The sequence below is a fragment of the Hemicordylus capensis genome, chromosome 1 (assembly GCF_027244095.1).
Source record: "Hemicordylus capensis ecotype Gifberg chromosome 1, rHemCap1.1.pri, whole genome shotgun sequence".
NCBI classification, from domain to species: domain Eukaryota; kingdom Metazoa; phylum Chordata; class Lepidosauria; order Squamata; family Cordylidae; genus Hemicordylus; species Hemicordylus capensis.
This window is the reverse complement of record NC_069657.1, coordinates 119,223,196-119,238,556: the sequence shown is the minus strand read 5'-3', so window position 1 is coordinate 119,238,556 and position 15,361 is coordinate 119,223,196. Positions and strand designations below refer to the sequence as shown.

Here is a 15,361-nt window from a genome sequence, read left to right as displayed (position 1 = left end):
ATATTTTGGCCATGGGGAACACAAAACACCCTATTGTTCCCCATGGGTAACTCATAGGGACACCAAAGTAGGTTGAGTTGGTAAGGCATGATGGGTGCTACCTACCATCCAACCCACAAAAGAAATGGGAAAGCAGGCAATTTTAAACAAGTTTCTAATCTTTCTGGCCAGTGCCAGAAAACCAATCGGCAAAGGAAAAGAGGCTTCCAAAATAGTGCTTGAAACATTTTGAATCAAAATGGGGTTGTTTTGTTCTGAGCTCAAAAGAGGCCTTTTATTTAAAGGGTGTTTTTGTTTCAAGCTTGAAGCACTCGAAACATCCCGTTTTGAGTCAAAACACATCCCTGTGCTCATGATTGTAGTCAGAGCCACCATTCTACAAAGGAGCTCTGTATTTGCATCACAGCACACTCAGGGTTCCAGGCTGAATGTATTTAGGATCAGAATGCTGGAAGACTATGTCAGGGGAGAAGATGAAACACCATTCAATACACTTTCACAGAAGTTGAGCATTATTATTCTTTATTTTCATGGTTATCACAGTAATACACTCAGTAAATTAGCCAAATACCACATGAGTGGCATATCAGACAAATATATTCCATATATTTCTACTACAAGTTGGCAGGTTTACACACTGTGCAATTTTTTTAAAATATAGATATATAAATTCTTTAACTTTCAGGAAGGTAATGATACACAGAATAAATTTCCAAACACTTGTACTGCAGATGCAGATTTCTAAGCAATATAATAACCAGTGCTTTAAAAAGTGGATGTTATCAAATGCATTGCAAAAAGCTAAAACACAAATTATTAAGATACAGTTACATTTTCAAGAATAATAAATATATTATAGCTGTAACATGTTCTTTGTGATCACTATCAGAATTAACAAATATCAAATCACTGATATTGCTGCCACTCCATAGGCTTTGGTCCTGCGTCCTTTTAAATTGGTGCCCCCTTCCTTTGATTTTAATTATGGCTCTTCAAAGTATAGGTGCATATTTAGTACAAATTCTACCAGCTGAATTTTATGAGGGATGCATTGCATTGAAAATGTTCATTACACCTTATTGAATTGACAAGCACTCAGCAGACACACAAAGATAGACCCAAGTCTACTGAAGCTCCTCTCCAGCAAAGCACTTAATTAAATGTGTATGTTTAGAAACGCATCATCTATGATACAGCAAAGAAGCTCAGGGTTAATCATAGCTATTAGGCATCGTGTAACATCTTCAGCGAAACTATTGGCAGAAACTCAGGGAGAATACCTTGAATGGCAAGGAAAGTCAGGTTGCTTCCCTGTAACAGTAGTTCTTCTGCGTAGTCTCTGTTCCTCACGTATGGGCTTCTGCGCCAGCAGGATAATGTTCCATTATCCTCCACACTTCGGATGTCTGTGCCTGCATAGACATGACCCTGGAAGCTTTTAGAGCAATCACAGCTTTTTAGTGGTAGCCCCTCCTACTTTGGTGACACATCCCTTACCTCAGGCATTACCTCCCTCACTTCCTGACCTCCACGATCAATATAAAACAGGTGATAGCTACAGCAGGGAGGAGGGTGTTAGGGCACATGTACGGGCACATGTACCCCAACCTTAGACTTAAAGCTACTAACCCAGAACTATATGGAATTCAGGCCTGTGTCTAGTTCCATTTTATCACAGGAATTAATGCCTGGACTCAGGATGAATGGACACCCAGATCTGCCTGGGTAACGCCTGGTAAATGAATTATAGAGGCAGGGGTAATCTAGCATTGTTTATCAGTGTTTGTGGAACTCACAAGAGACACAATGGGTCAGGCTTAATTACCAGTCTCACACTGCTGAAATTAACCTGCTGTCCAGTAATCTCCTTACCTCACTGACAGGATGCTTCTGCCTTAGTCAAATGTATTGATTAACTCATCTCACACATGTACCCCTTTTTATGTTACTTTAAATATTCTCTTGTTATAATTACACACTAGATAGAGGTACACAAGAAATAATGTAATTGCTGTCTCACACAAATAGAACTAATTCTCTCACTAACTCCTGATTTTTAACACCTTTTGGGGACCAGGCTAGCAAAATCTAGGACAAGAGAAGGGGCCCATTTGCAACTCAGAGATGCAGATTTGCTTTGGGCAATGTCCCCTCCTCAAGATAGCAGCTAACAGAAGATGGGATTAAGATCTCCCTGGACTGCCTGAATAATTAACAGATGATATCCAGGAGGTAACAGCAAGTTGTCACCTTTTTGGGGACCCAGGAAAAGATGAGGAGATTTCAAATAGACTCTATGAGAGATCAAAGGAAAATACAACTATAAAGAATGAAGCTTACTGGACAGAGAACGAGCAGTCTTGTGCCTATACGCAGTCTTCTGCCTACAAGCAAGACTTGCTCATGAGTAATCCAAGAGTTTGCTGCCCAAGCCGCGGGGCTAGAGGCAAGAACTCTGTCCATGGACAGGAACTGTCTGTGACTTCCACTGCACAGTGAGAAGTCAAGACTTCCCCAGCCATGGTGCTCTGACTCTCAGCTGTGCTCTGAGCAAACTGCATGCTTGATCCAAAAGCTCACGTCTCCAGCCAAAAGCTTCTCTCCTTCAGCTGAAAGATCCACCGTTCTCAAGCCTCTGATCCTGGTAATATGCTGCCTCTACAAGCCTTGGATCCCTCCACCCTTTCCCCCTCCTTCTTCTTTCCCCTCGTCCCTCTACTAATTCCTGATCTCCCCAAACCATGCCAGCCCTCAGCCTTCCTTACCCCCCTTCCCCCCCGTCTATATCTGAATTATATTAGGCTCTAGGAAGATTTAATACACACACATATGTTAGTTAGGAACACTGGGTGAATATTGTTGCTGGCTAGGGTTGAAATACTGTTAGTAATACTGATAGGATGTTCTGCTTTCTGCTCAGCTTGATTGATGTTGTTATTCTTTTATACTCAATAAAGCCCATTGAATCATTTAGGATTGGTTTGATCTCCTTTCTTCCTTGCGCCCAGATCCTACATGGTCACTATATAAAAGAACTTGGTCACTTGGTGACACTATGAGACAGGCCTAATTTTGTATGCTAGCTACTGAGCATATTTAGTATATAAAACAGGCCTGGACCGCAACAAGGGAAGGTCATGTGAAGGACAATGGACCACTACAAGAATTATGGTTACAGGTAAGCAACCTGACTTCCTTGTTGGTGGTCCTATTGTCCATCACATTTTGGAAATTAGTGAGCTACTCACCAGGATGGCGGGAGAAGTGGGCATCTACTGAAGAACTTTATCGAGGATTGCTGCCCCAAACTGTGAACTGCTGATCTGGTATCCAAGGCATTGTGGCAAACGAAGGACAAGGGTCCATTCCACATTGCTGCTCTACAGATAGCATCCAATGGAATTCTATGGAGGTAAGCCGTGGAAGTAGCCACTGCCCTAGTAGAATGTGCTCTAATGGAGGCCAGTAGTGGCTTCTTAGCAAGTGTGTATGCCTGTTTGATGGCTGATGTAATCCAGGCAGACGATATCTGGCAGGAGCCTTGCTTTCCTTTGTTTTGCACAGCACAGCAGATGAACAGAGGTGGATTGATGGAACGGGATGAGTATGGTGAAGGTAAAAACACAGCACACTATTCAAAGTTTGCTATGGCCGTTCTTCATCCAAAGTGGGCAAAGGGAAGAACACTGAAAGGCAGATGTCCTGAGAGACATGGTACTGGGACACAACTCTGGGTAAGTATAGACTGTCCTGGCTAAGAAGGACCTTGTCCTGTTGGAAAGAAATGAATGGAGGGTCTGCTCATAGTGCTCTAAGTTCTGACACACGTCGGGCTGAGATAATTGCCAATGTGAATGCCATCTTAATGGTCAAGAATCCGAAGGAGCAGGTAGCAATAGGTTCAAATGGCTTATGCATAAGGGAAGATAGAACCAATTTCATATCCCAAGGAGGTGCCAGCCTTGGGATGGGTGGGGGTGGGATACAAATGGAGTAAACTTAAAAAACATTTTAACAGGGTCCAAAGAAAAAATGTGACCATGCAAAGTGTAGGCCGCAATGGCAGCAAGATGAACTTTCAACAAAGGAACAGAAAGATTTGACTTCTTCAGATGTAATAGATAAGAGAGAATGAAGTCCAATGAAGCCTCTTTGGGGCCAAGCCCCTTGGAAATAGCAAAGGCATGTTATAATTTGTCACAGGGTCAGATAACTCATCTGAGATTTGGATTTTCCCTGCTAATGAATTCTTGAGAAAGTTTGTTTTAATTTGGATACTGCTTAATTTTGATATCTAGATATTCAGTTGGATGTTCTGTTTGAATATTCAGGATTGGTGGTTGAAAGTTCTAATTACTATTATTTACATGTTATATCCCACTCTTCCTCCAAGGAGCCCAGAGTGGTGTACCACATACTTAAGTTTCTCTTCACAACAACCCTGTGAAGTAGGTTAGGCTGAGAGAGAAGTGACTGGCCCAGAGTCACCCAGCAAGTATCATGGCTGAATGGGGATTTGAACTCGGGTCTCCCCAGTCCTAGTCCAGCACTCTAACCACTACACCACACTTAATTAGAATATAGGTGGTTAGGAGGAGACGTTGATATGATAAAGTGTTGTTTTCCGGTTTGATGTACAGAACAACATATGAGATGTTATCTACTATATTTGCTTACTTTTCTTTTTCTGTATTCTTCATTATTATTATTATTATTATTATTATTATTATTATTATTATTATTATATATTTTTAAAAGGAAATAGCAAAGGCAGTAAAATGGGTCAATTTAGCTTTATAGGAGTGTTGTATTGAATGTTTCCTGGTGGCCGAAATGACATCCAGGACTGATTGGTCTTGGATCACCACCTGGTGATCCTCCATACCATGAGGTGAAGACTCCAAACATCTGGATGTAGGACCGATCCTTGCTCCATGGTGAGTAGATCAGGACAGTTGGATAGAGGCATGTATTAACCATTGGACAGAGCTGGCAGTGCAGAGAACCAGGCCTGTCGAGACCACCAGAAGGCAATGAGTATGCAATCTGTGCACTCCCCCTCCTTGATCTTTCATAACACTGCTGGTATAAGTGGCAGTGGGGGAAACATGTAGAACAGATCTCTGTCCAATGGGAGTAGAAACACATCCCCTAGGGATTTGCAGTCATGGGACGCTCTGCAGCAGAACTGCTCACGCTTCGTAGCAAACAGGGCTATGCTTGGGAATCCTGACTTCTTGAACAGGGATTGAACAGTTGGCTGATTGAACCATTGGCCACTCGTGGGATTGTGTATGTTGTGTCCCACTCAAGGAGTTCTCCTTCCTGGCAATGTGAATGGTAGAGGGCCAGAATTGATGGCAGAGGCACCAGGTCGAAATGTCCATGGCTAGGTGGGACAATGCGGGTGAATGCGTCCAGACCTGATTATTCAAATAGGACACTGCTATCACATTGTCTGCCATGACCAACATGGAGGTGTCTCCCAACTGTGGAAGGAACACCTTCATTGCCTTCCAGATAGCCAAGAGTTCTAGCCAGTTGATGTGGAACTTGCTTTTGTGGTTGTTCAGTGTCCCACCATGCTGTGGTTGGCGCACTTTGCCCTCCACCAACAATCGGAGGCATCCGTTGTGAGGGATATCATGGCTGATGGCTGTACGAACGGCCCATCCTCTATCAGATTGGAGCTCTTGGATGACCAATGGATGGACTGGTGAGTATCATCTGGTAGTACGTGCCTGGCATGCAGATGGTCTTACTGTGGGTGGAAAACTGTCAGGAACCACTGTTGTAAAGGACACATCTGGAGGTGTGCCAGCGATAGGATGCTGGTAGTTGAAGCCATAAAACCCAGCATCTTCTGTATAGACTTTGCTGCATGTCTGTTCGAGGCCAGTAATCTGTGAGCCATGGCCATCACGTCAGCAATCCTTCATGGTGATAGAGAAGTCAGCATTGAGTCTCAAGAATTGTGCCTAATAATTCTGTAGTTTTTGTGAGTGTTAACTTTGACTTTTCCCAATTCGCACATAGACCTAGACAGTCTGGGAGTGTCAGTGTAGCTTGAATGTGCTGATGTAACTTCTCTTTGGTCTGTGCCACTAAGAGCCAGTCGTCAAAATATGGAAACAGACAGATGGCCTGCTGTTGAAGATGTGCTGCAACTACGGCCATACACTTGGTACTATGGCCATACACTACAGCACTTAATTCTGAGTCAGATTCAGGTACATGTCCAATAGGAGCATCAACTTGTCAGCTTGCACTGCTTTGACCTGTTGTGGTTGGCTGTCTTTTTTTCTTAGCGCTAATCTTGGTTCTCCCCCCCCTTGTTTTTTCTGCAGGATTGGGCCCCTTAGCCTTCTTGGCTGGAGAAGGGGAATGTGACCTGGATCGGGACCTTTAGGGCCCATAGATATAAATGCAGCCCCATCTCTTTAATCAGGCCTCCAGTAAGGATGACTCTGGTGAGTCATTGGCACCCTGGATTCCATCCATATATATTCTACCCATGGCCTATGGTAGTCATAGTCTGTAAAATCTGGGGAGCTCATATAATGTCACTCAGGGGAGTAATAAGCCCTCTATCTATCTCTGTGTTTAATAGGGCACTTGTCCCCATATGCCTCTCCCAGATCTGGCACTCATAAGGGCGGTACGGTTCATTATCGGAGCGCTGGAAGCCTTCTGAGTCCGATTCCCAGTCTGGGTTACCTTCTTCCATGGATTCTATATTGGGTTTCGGGTGCTATCTGACTCCGCCTTACTCACTGGAATCACGGAGACCACAACAGATACAGTCATTTTAAGTGGGGCAGGCTGCTTCTTCTGTTGACACTTTTTTCGCCCCCACATCATCCAGAGGCTTCCCCTTTTAGTGGACTTAGCCCCCAGTGTTGAAGCCTTCTGTCCCAGAACACTCCGTTCCTTTGGCGCTGGGAGTATCAGTCCCAGCTTGGGAGCCGACGACCCCCAAGATGCTTCCTGCGTCATTAGGTCCGACTCCTCTGAGCACAGCATTCCTGAGCTAGTAAGATGCTGCAGGGATGGCTGCTGCGTGGGCGTGGCCTGGAGGGCTGAGGTAGTGAGCAAGGCCCTCTCCCACAGTACAGCCCACAGTCATGAGGCTCTATTCTGCCTGGCCTGTTTCATAAAGGTCCAACAAATAGAGCACAAATCTGTGTGGTGTGTTTCACCCAGGCACGCTAAACAACGGTCTTGGCTGTCGGACGAAGGAAGCTTTGAAGCCCAATTAACAAAGAGCTTAAAAGAAGCCTGAGCAGCCAAAGACTGTCTCGGGTGTTGAGAAGAAGGGGGGTGGGGTTTATACCATCTGAAATAAAGATGCCTACTGAAAAACTGAATAAACGAGAGGATAACCAGTCAGGAATAAACAAGAACAGAGGGGGGAAACAAAAATATCTCTCTCTCCTTTTTTAACAGCTAGCTCACAAACGTGGCAGAAAGACTCTTAAAGTTGCTATTGCAGTGGTAGGAAGGGAGCCAACGCCTGAGGTAAGGGATATGTCACCAAAGGGGGCGAGGCTACTGCCATAAAGCTGTGACAGCTTTAGAAGGTTCCCAGGTCGTGTCTATGCAGGCACAGACATCCAAAGTGTGGAGGACAATAGGACCACTAGCAAGAAAATACTATTATATAGGGAACATCTTAAAAACTACACCCCACCATTCTCAGAGGAGAGAGAGAGCGTTAATGTATGATGTATGCTGTCTAGCATATATTGCTTCCTCTCTATGTGAATGGATGGATATGCAGGTCAATATTCACATTACTATTCACATGACTATACATATTTACTATGGGTTAAGCAAATATATGCAGATTTTAGCATACCCTTTTGCAATCTGGGGGTTGCTTCTGTATACTCCAGTTTGCAGCAGCGTTGCAGTGATACCATCAATGTGGACTAAACTGAAAGTGATGCTGTTGGAGAACTACATGCTGCACATGTTGCAAATCTACTCCATAGCAAGTTGAATTGGGGGAGCAATTCACACAACCAAACACTGGAATATTTCTGGTGTTCCAAAAATATCACCAGAAGTGGACAATTAAGTAGGCCAGCTGCTTGTAGCAAGCAGCTGAAGGAGCAGTTAGCTTGAGAGAGTACTCTCTGGAAAGAATGGCAGGATGAGGAAACAACCCAAGTGTAATCTACCTAAAGGAGAAAATCAGAGAGTTCAGCCACAGTGCAGTGCAGCATGCAACACTAGACCTAAGCACCAGGGGCGTAACGATAGGGGGGCAGGCAGGGCATGTGCCCTGGGCGCCACCCCGGAAGGTCACGGGGGCGCCAAAAAGTGGCTTTTCCCCGCCCCCCCGGATCACCCACCGAGTGTGGCGGCGGCGGCGGGTCGCCCGCCGAGTGCGGCGGTGGCGTCGCCGGGCCGGAAGGCAGGCTCAGCGTCGCTCTGCCTGCACTCCTCGGCAGGCGATCCACCGCCGCTCGGGCCGCGCTACAGCCCATCGCCGCCAGCCACCGCTGCACTCAGCGGGCGACCTGCCGCCGCCCGCCGCCACCAAATCGCCGCCACCGCTGGTGATCTGCCGCCTGGGGGGCGCCACCGCGCCCTCACAAGTATGTGGGGGCCGGGGGGTGGGGGCGCCATTTCAGGGCCAGAGCTTGCCCTGGGCGCCGTTTCCCCCCAATACGCCACTGCTAAGCACATAACAGACTCTTAGTTTGCTGAAGAAATCAATAAGAAATCAATAAGAATAAGAATAGCTGCTGCTTCAGGAGTAAGAAGGAAATGGAAAGTCCTTCTCTCTCTGCAACTCAACATCCAATTTCTAGAATGGTGGAGATTCTGCCAATAGTTAAGAGATATGGTTACAATAATATTGTATCTGGTGGTGAATTTTAAATCTTCTATGGGATCCAATGATCAGTGGGTGCAATCTATTATATTAATTCTCCTGGGTGTGCCTTGGAATATGCGTCCCGGCACCCAGCTGAGTGACTGGGTGGCAGAGGCACCTGATTGGCTGAGGCGCACCCAGGAGAATTGGCTGGCTGGGCGACCGCGGAGGCGAGGTGGCAGCAGGCCCGTCTGTGGTGGTTGCAGTGGCCCAGCCACAGAGGTGAGGCGGCGGCGGGCCACGGAGGCGAGGCAAGCAGTGGCGGGCCCAGCTGCTGAGGCGAGGCGGCAGTGGGTCAGGCCGCAGCGGCGGCACCTCAGCTGCCATGGCGGCATTTGGCCTGGATGCCTGGGCCTGGCCAGAGACTGGGGCGTGGGGGTGGGGAGAGGTAGCCAGCCCCAAAGAGCTCACAGATGCCTTGTGTGCGGGTCGTTGTATTATAATTGCTCTTCAGTAGTCATTCCATTAAATGAAAATGAACCCAAAGGAACTATGACTGGAAACCGATAAAGCTTTTAACGATAAAGGCAGGCATAGTTTCCCAAGGTAGTATCATATATACTCCTTTACTTTGCTTGCTATCACCATTCTTACTCAAATAGATTTTGCAAGGTTTTTACTAAAACTGACAAAACCTTAGCCATATTAAATAATAGTTCCCAAAACTATGCATTTAAAAACTTTTCAGTATGTTACTACCTCCAAGAGAAATTTAGAGAAACCAAATTCTAGTGTTAAATATGGATGCATCTATCTTGTATACCTATATTGTCAACAATGTGGAACCTCTTTGGAAGATTCAAGCATCTTTAAATTAAGATTTCCAGACTTGTGTAAGTGCAGCTCTGTCCATACAGATAGAAGTTTTGATCAACCAACTTACAAAATAACGTGATTTGAAGATCTCATGGTTAAATAGATTGGCAAAATCATCATTTTTATTGCTGAACTGTTTACAGCTTTACCTATCTTTATTGATAGAGCTAAATAAACTAAACTACTAGCAAAAAGGCATCAATTGATTCTCAGGGACTGGAAAGTAAGCATAAGTACTGTTTAAAACAGCACTTCAATTAAAAGAAAATGAGAGATTGGGTTTCTAAAATTTAATAGCATATTATGCAAGCTGCTGTGCAATTAACTGTTGGTAGATGTTTGTAGAATGTTAGTAATGGAATAAGTAGATATTAAAATTGTCAGCTGAATTGTCCCAGACAATAAGTAGGTATTTAAGAAAACTCTGGAAATCCAATTAACTAGGCAATTATGAAAAGTTGGGTATTGTATAAATACAACATGAGCTCCAAACTCTCACCAATATTTTATAATAACAGCTCTGAACTTTCTGGAATATATACAAATAGGGAAAGACATACTACTATGAAGACAGAAAGTATTATATTTAATCATCAGATACTTTCATATCAACCAGGATGTGGCAAGAATCTCCTCTTTATCTACATTTTCAAGCATTATCTCTTTGATTTTGAAATGCAGACAAGTCCAGATCAAATTTTGAGGAGCCAAGCTACAAACAAATGTAAGAAGTACTATTAAAATGTTTACATATATTTACTACAGATTGTAGGGATGTGCAAAAAATTTCGGGCACAGAACGATCTGTGCCCGAAACAAACAATTTCGGGTGATTCGGGGCCGAACCGAATCACCCCCGATGTCCCCCGATATTTTTCGGGCACGAGCTGAATCACCCGAATTTCGGGCATGAAAAATTCGGGTGATTCGATTCACGGTTGATTTTTGGTGAATTTTTAAAGTTTTAGTGACTTTGGGGCAGTTTGGGGGCATAGCATGGGATCTGGGCAAAAGGAGTGGGGTGGGGTGGTAGTGCCTAATGGGTGCAGGCTACCACCCCAATTTCAGGGGGATTGGGCCAAGGGCTGATTTTTGGTAAATTTCTGAAAATTTCATGTCTTTGGGGCAGATTGGGGCATATTGGGGCAGAAAGTGGGGCCTGGGGCAGAATAGTGGGGTGGGGTGGTAGTGCCTAATGGGTGGAGGCTACCACCCCAATTTCAGGGGGTTTGGACAAAGGGCTGATTTTTTGAGAATTTTTGAAGTTTTAGTGACTTTGGGGCAGTTTGGGGGCAGAAAGTGGATCTGCCCCAAAATAGTGGGGTGGGGTGGTAGTGCCTAATGGGTGGAGGCTACCACCCCCATTTCAGGGGGATTGGGCAGAGGGCTGATTTTTTGAGAATTTTTGAAGTTTGGGTGTCTTTGGGGCAGATTGGGGGCGGAAAGTGGATCTGCCCCAAAGGAGTGGGGTGGGCTGGTAGATAGTGCCTAATGGCTGGAGGCTACCACCCATCCCCAATTTAAGAGTGATTGGGCAGAGGGGGGAATTTTGGTGAATTTATTTTTATGAGGTTTGTCTTCATAAGGTGAAGTGTGCTAAATTGATTACTTCCTCATATTATTCATAGTAAAGGAAAGTGTGAAAAAGTGAAAGTGGGGTCATTAGAGTTGTTTAATTGAAAAATATCTCATTTGCTATGATAGAATGAGAATTCACACCTCAGAAGTTTTTTCTGAGGTGTGAATTCTCATTCTATCATAGCAAATGAGATTTTTTTCAATTAAACAACTCTCATGACCCCACTTTCACTTTTTCACACTTTCCTTTACTATGAATAATATGAGGAAGTAATCAGTTTAGCACACTTCACCTTATGAAGACAAACCTCATACAAATAAATTCACCATAGTTCACCCCTCTGCCCAATCACTCTTAAATTGGGGATGGGTGGTAGCCTCCAGCCATTAGGCACTATCTACCAGCCCACCCCACTCCTTTGGGGCAGATCCACTTTCTGCCCCCAATCTGCCCCAAAGACACCCAAACTTCAAAAATTCTCAAAAAATCAGCCCTCTGCCCAATCCCCCTGAAATGGGGGTGGTAGCCTCCACCCATTAGGCACTACCACCCCACCCCACTATTTTGGGGCAGATCCACTTTCTGCCCCCAAACTGCCCCAAAGTCACTAAAACTTCAAAAATTCTCAAAAAATCAGCCCTTTGTCCAAACCCCCTGAAATTGGGGTGGTAGCCTCCACCCATTAGGCACTACCACCCCACCCCACTATTCTGCCCCAGGCCCCACTTTCTGCCCCAATATGCCCCAATCTGCCCCAAAGACATGAAATTTTCAGAAATTTACCAAAAATCAGCCCTTGGCCCAATCCCCCTGAAATTGGGGTGGTAGCCTGCACCCATTAGGCACTACCACCCCACCCCACTCCTTTTGCCCAGATCCCATGCTATGCCCCCGAACTGCCCCAAAGTCACTAAAACTTTAAAAATTCACCAAAAATCAGGATTTTGCCCAATCCCCCTGAAATTGGGATGGTAGACTCTACCCATTGGGCAATACCACCCCACCCCAAAATTTTGCCCCTGGGCCCCTTTTTACCCCCCCGAATCGATTCGGATTCGGATTCGGATTAAATCCGAATCCGAACCAAATCAAGGGTGATTCGGGTGACCCAGATTCGGGCACAAAACAGAACAGGGATGATTCGGTTCGGGTCCGAGCCGAATCACCCGAAATCCCGAATTGCACACCCCTAACAGATTGTGATCTATTGGCCACTCCTCCAAATCAGTTATAGAGAATAGAAGAATACCAAAATATCGACATTAGATAGGGTATGGCTTAATATACCATCTAAAGTGATGCATGTGACACTATTTTGGTAAGGTTATATTTTAGTGGTTCTTGACTCCCTACATGTATTTAACTATGCATATAGTTGAAGTTTTTTTTTTTTTTTAAGCGAGCAGATTAAATTCATATTTGGTAGTTTTGTGAAAAGATTCAAAAACATTGGGAAATAATTATTCTAAGACAAACTAGAATGTGAATTGCCAAGAAATCCAATAGCTGTGTTTGTTAACAGATCTTGCATGTACCACAATAATTTGTTACAACAAACTGGAAGATTAATAAAGCACCCAGCCTGCTTTAGATTAGTGGCTCACAATCAGTGCAGCAAAATGCAGTTGATTAGGCACTACCCACCAGAGGCGCTGCTAGGTACCCAAATGATCCAGGGTCTGGGCCCACAACCCCATTTTTAATAAACTCAATCATGTCCCCATCCCCCCACCAGAATAATTATGTCTGATTCCTCCCCAAAGGGAAACTGGGGGAGACAAGAACTGGGGGCTAAAGCATCTGTTTTGTCCCCAGCACAGCACCTTATAGGGAGGAGACAGAAGCCTCGTCCAAATGTTGGCAAGCACAGCAGTGCTCATGGTTACAGCTGCAAAAGCGGGGAGGAAGTCCTGCCCCACCACTGTCACTCACCCCCCTCTTGCTGGGCACTCACAGTTACAGTGCCGTTTGTGTGAAGGGAAAAACACCAAAACTGATGGCCAGCGCTTCCGTGAACAGCAGCCCAGATCACCTGAGGCTGCTGCTCATGGAAGTGCCAGCCATCACGGTTACGATGCTTCCCCACTCACACAAACGGCGAGGTAACCGTGATGCCTGGCAGGAGGGGGTGAGTGACAGTGTCAGGGCAGGACTTCCTGCCTCCCATCCCTAATCGGCTGTGCTCACTAATATGAAGAGAAGCAATCACTGCCAGAGCAGCAGCAGCAGCAGCAGCAGCAGCAGCAGCAGCAGCAAAGGTAATTACCCACCCAACCCCCATTTGAGAAAGAGCTGGTCAGTGAGATTTGGGGCTCTGGCCCATTCATTGGGGGCCCAAGCCCCATGGACCACTGCCTAATAACACCCTTGCCACCCAGAATGCCGCATGTGCCGAAAACACTTCCCCCACTGTTGCAAAGTAGGCCTGCTGAGATCTAAAATTGTGCAATGCTACCTACTTGAAAATAATGGAGGTTGCATTGTACAACAGCAATTGCACAATTTTAAGTCACAGTGGAACAGCCCTGTTCTGCACTAGCATGGGCAGTGTGTTACGCACATGCAGCACTCAACCATCCACATTTTGCTGGAATGAGTGTGAGCCTCTATTTTTAAAAAATCTGACAGCAGAAATAGTTTTTAAAATGTCTCAAATTGAGAAATATTCAAGAAGATAAATTCATTGAAAACTGAGTTGTGTTTATTTAAATACTGGAATAATAGAGGTGACAGTTCAGCAAACCTTTTCTTTTTCTTTGCTGTTAACATTTGTATAATAATTATTGTACTTATCATTTTTGTTTTGTAAATTAACTCTATTAAAGCCATGCAAAAACTGGTAAATAGAGACAATAGTGGGATGGGGAAACACACAAACATCAATGGCTCTATCATATCACCTTCAACTCTCTGGAAAACACTTGTCTATCTTTAGTGAATATGACTGGACGGATGTTTGAATGGACATTTCAACTTGAATAGACCTTTTTTGTGATTGATTTGAACTTAATGATGTTAAAATTAGCATTGATGCAGCATATTCATTGTTATCAATTGAAAAATGCATTCTTAAAAATCTGTTTCCCAAAGCCTTTCATTGCCACTCAATATAATAAGTTCCAAAGAAGTTACAAAATTGTCCTTTGTTTCAGTCTCAGAAGTGGCAATTCATGAGGTTTTCTAAGCTATTCAAAACAATACAGAGAATTTTGCCAGAGCCTAAAAACCAAGCACATTTTCTTTCTTGAAAAAGCCATAAAGAGGACACTGTTTTTAAGAGTGGCCTCAGATGAGCACTTACAAGTCCATTGTCCAGACTCTTGGCATGGTAAGTGAATGTGCAGAGCTTTTCTAAGCTCCCAGCAAATGCCTGGTTTTTCATTGAGCTACAATCAAGCTGTAGTCTAGCAGAGGGTTTACAGTGTTGTCCACTGCAGTTTCAAACATCAGCTTTTCTCTCCAGTGTAGACAACACATTTGCCTCTTCATGCCTCAGAAGTGCTGAAACATAATGCAGTTAAATCAGCAGAGGAGTTTCTTTTGTGTGCATGTATGCACCGTTAGTCTCCAAGCATTACATCAAAGACATGTCCACACAGTGCTCACCTGGGGGAATGGATGTGCTCAAGCAACGAATGCAACTGAGTGCCACAGTCTGCAGCCCGTGCTGCTTCGCAGTGATGACTGCAAGATCCATGTGGGCTGTACAGTCTGCATGGCCAGCACAAAATATCCTGGGTGGGATATTCTCAGGCTTCCAGCTGTGTGTACAGCATGGAACTGGGAGTGCAAGTAGCTGCTATGTGCCCTAGGAAATAATTGCTTGCCAAGTAAGACACCTCAAAGGTTTTTCCAGCTGGGTTGTAAAATAGATTGCCTGTCTACTGTAAAAGTTAGGATTTCATAGGATCCTGTAGATCGTATTTCTTTAGAGAATGATTGCCTGTTAAGACGGGTAGCCAAAGAGATCTGGGGTTGAAAGACAGTCATGACTAAGCCCATAGAAATCAATGGGGCAAGTTAGTCATAAAAGTTCCATTAATTTAAATTTAGTCATGACTTATTTGGCTACAGTCCCTGGT

General features: G+C 44.6%; 1 protein-coding gene across 2 annotated transcripts in view; it reads right to left on the bottom strand.

The window, feature by feature from the left end:
• Positions 1–505: 505 nt before the first annotated feature.
• The window catches only part of NRIP3 (nuclear receptor interacting protein 3), a 54,815-nt gene continuing 39,959 nt past the window's right edge, over positions 506–15,361 (bottom strand). Inside the window, exon 7 of one of the 2 annotated variants that reach the window (XM_053284096.1) lies at positions 506–1,435. In XM_053284096.1, the coding sequence (XP_053140071.1) occupies positions 1,225–1,435 (211 nt within the window). In that variant the 3' untranslated portion in view covers positions 506–1,224. Of the gene's footprint in view, positions 1,436–13,958; positions 14,781–15,361 lie in introns of those variants that run through there. The other variant, XM_053284097.1, reaches the window with a different exon arrangement.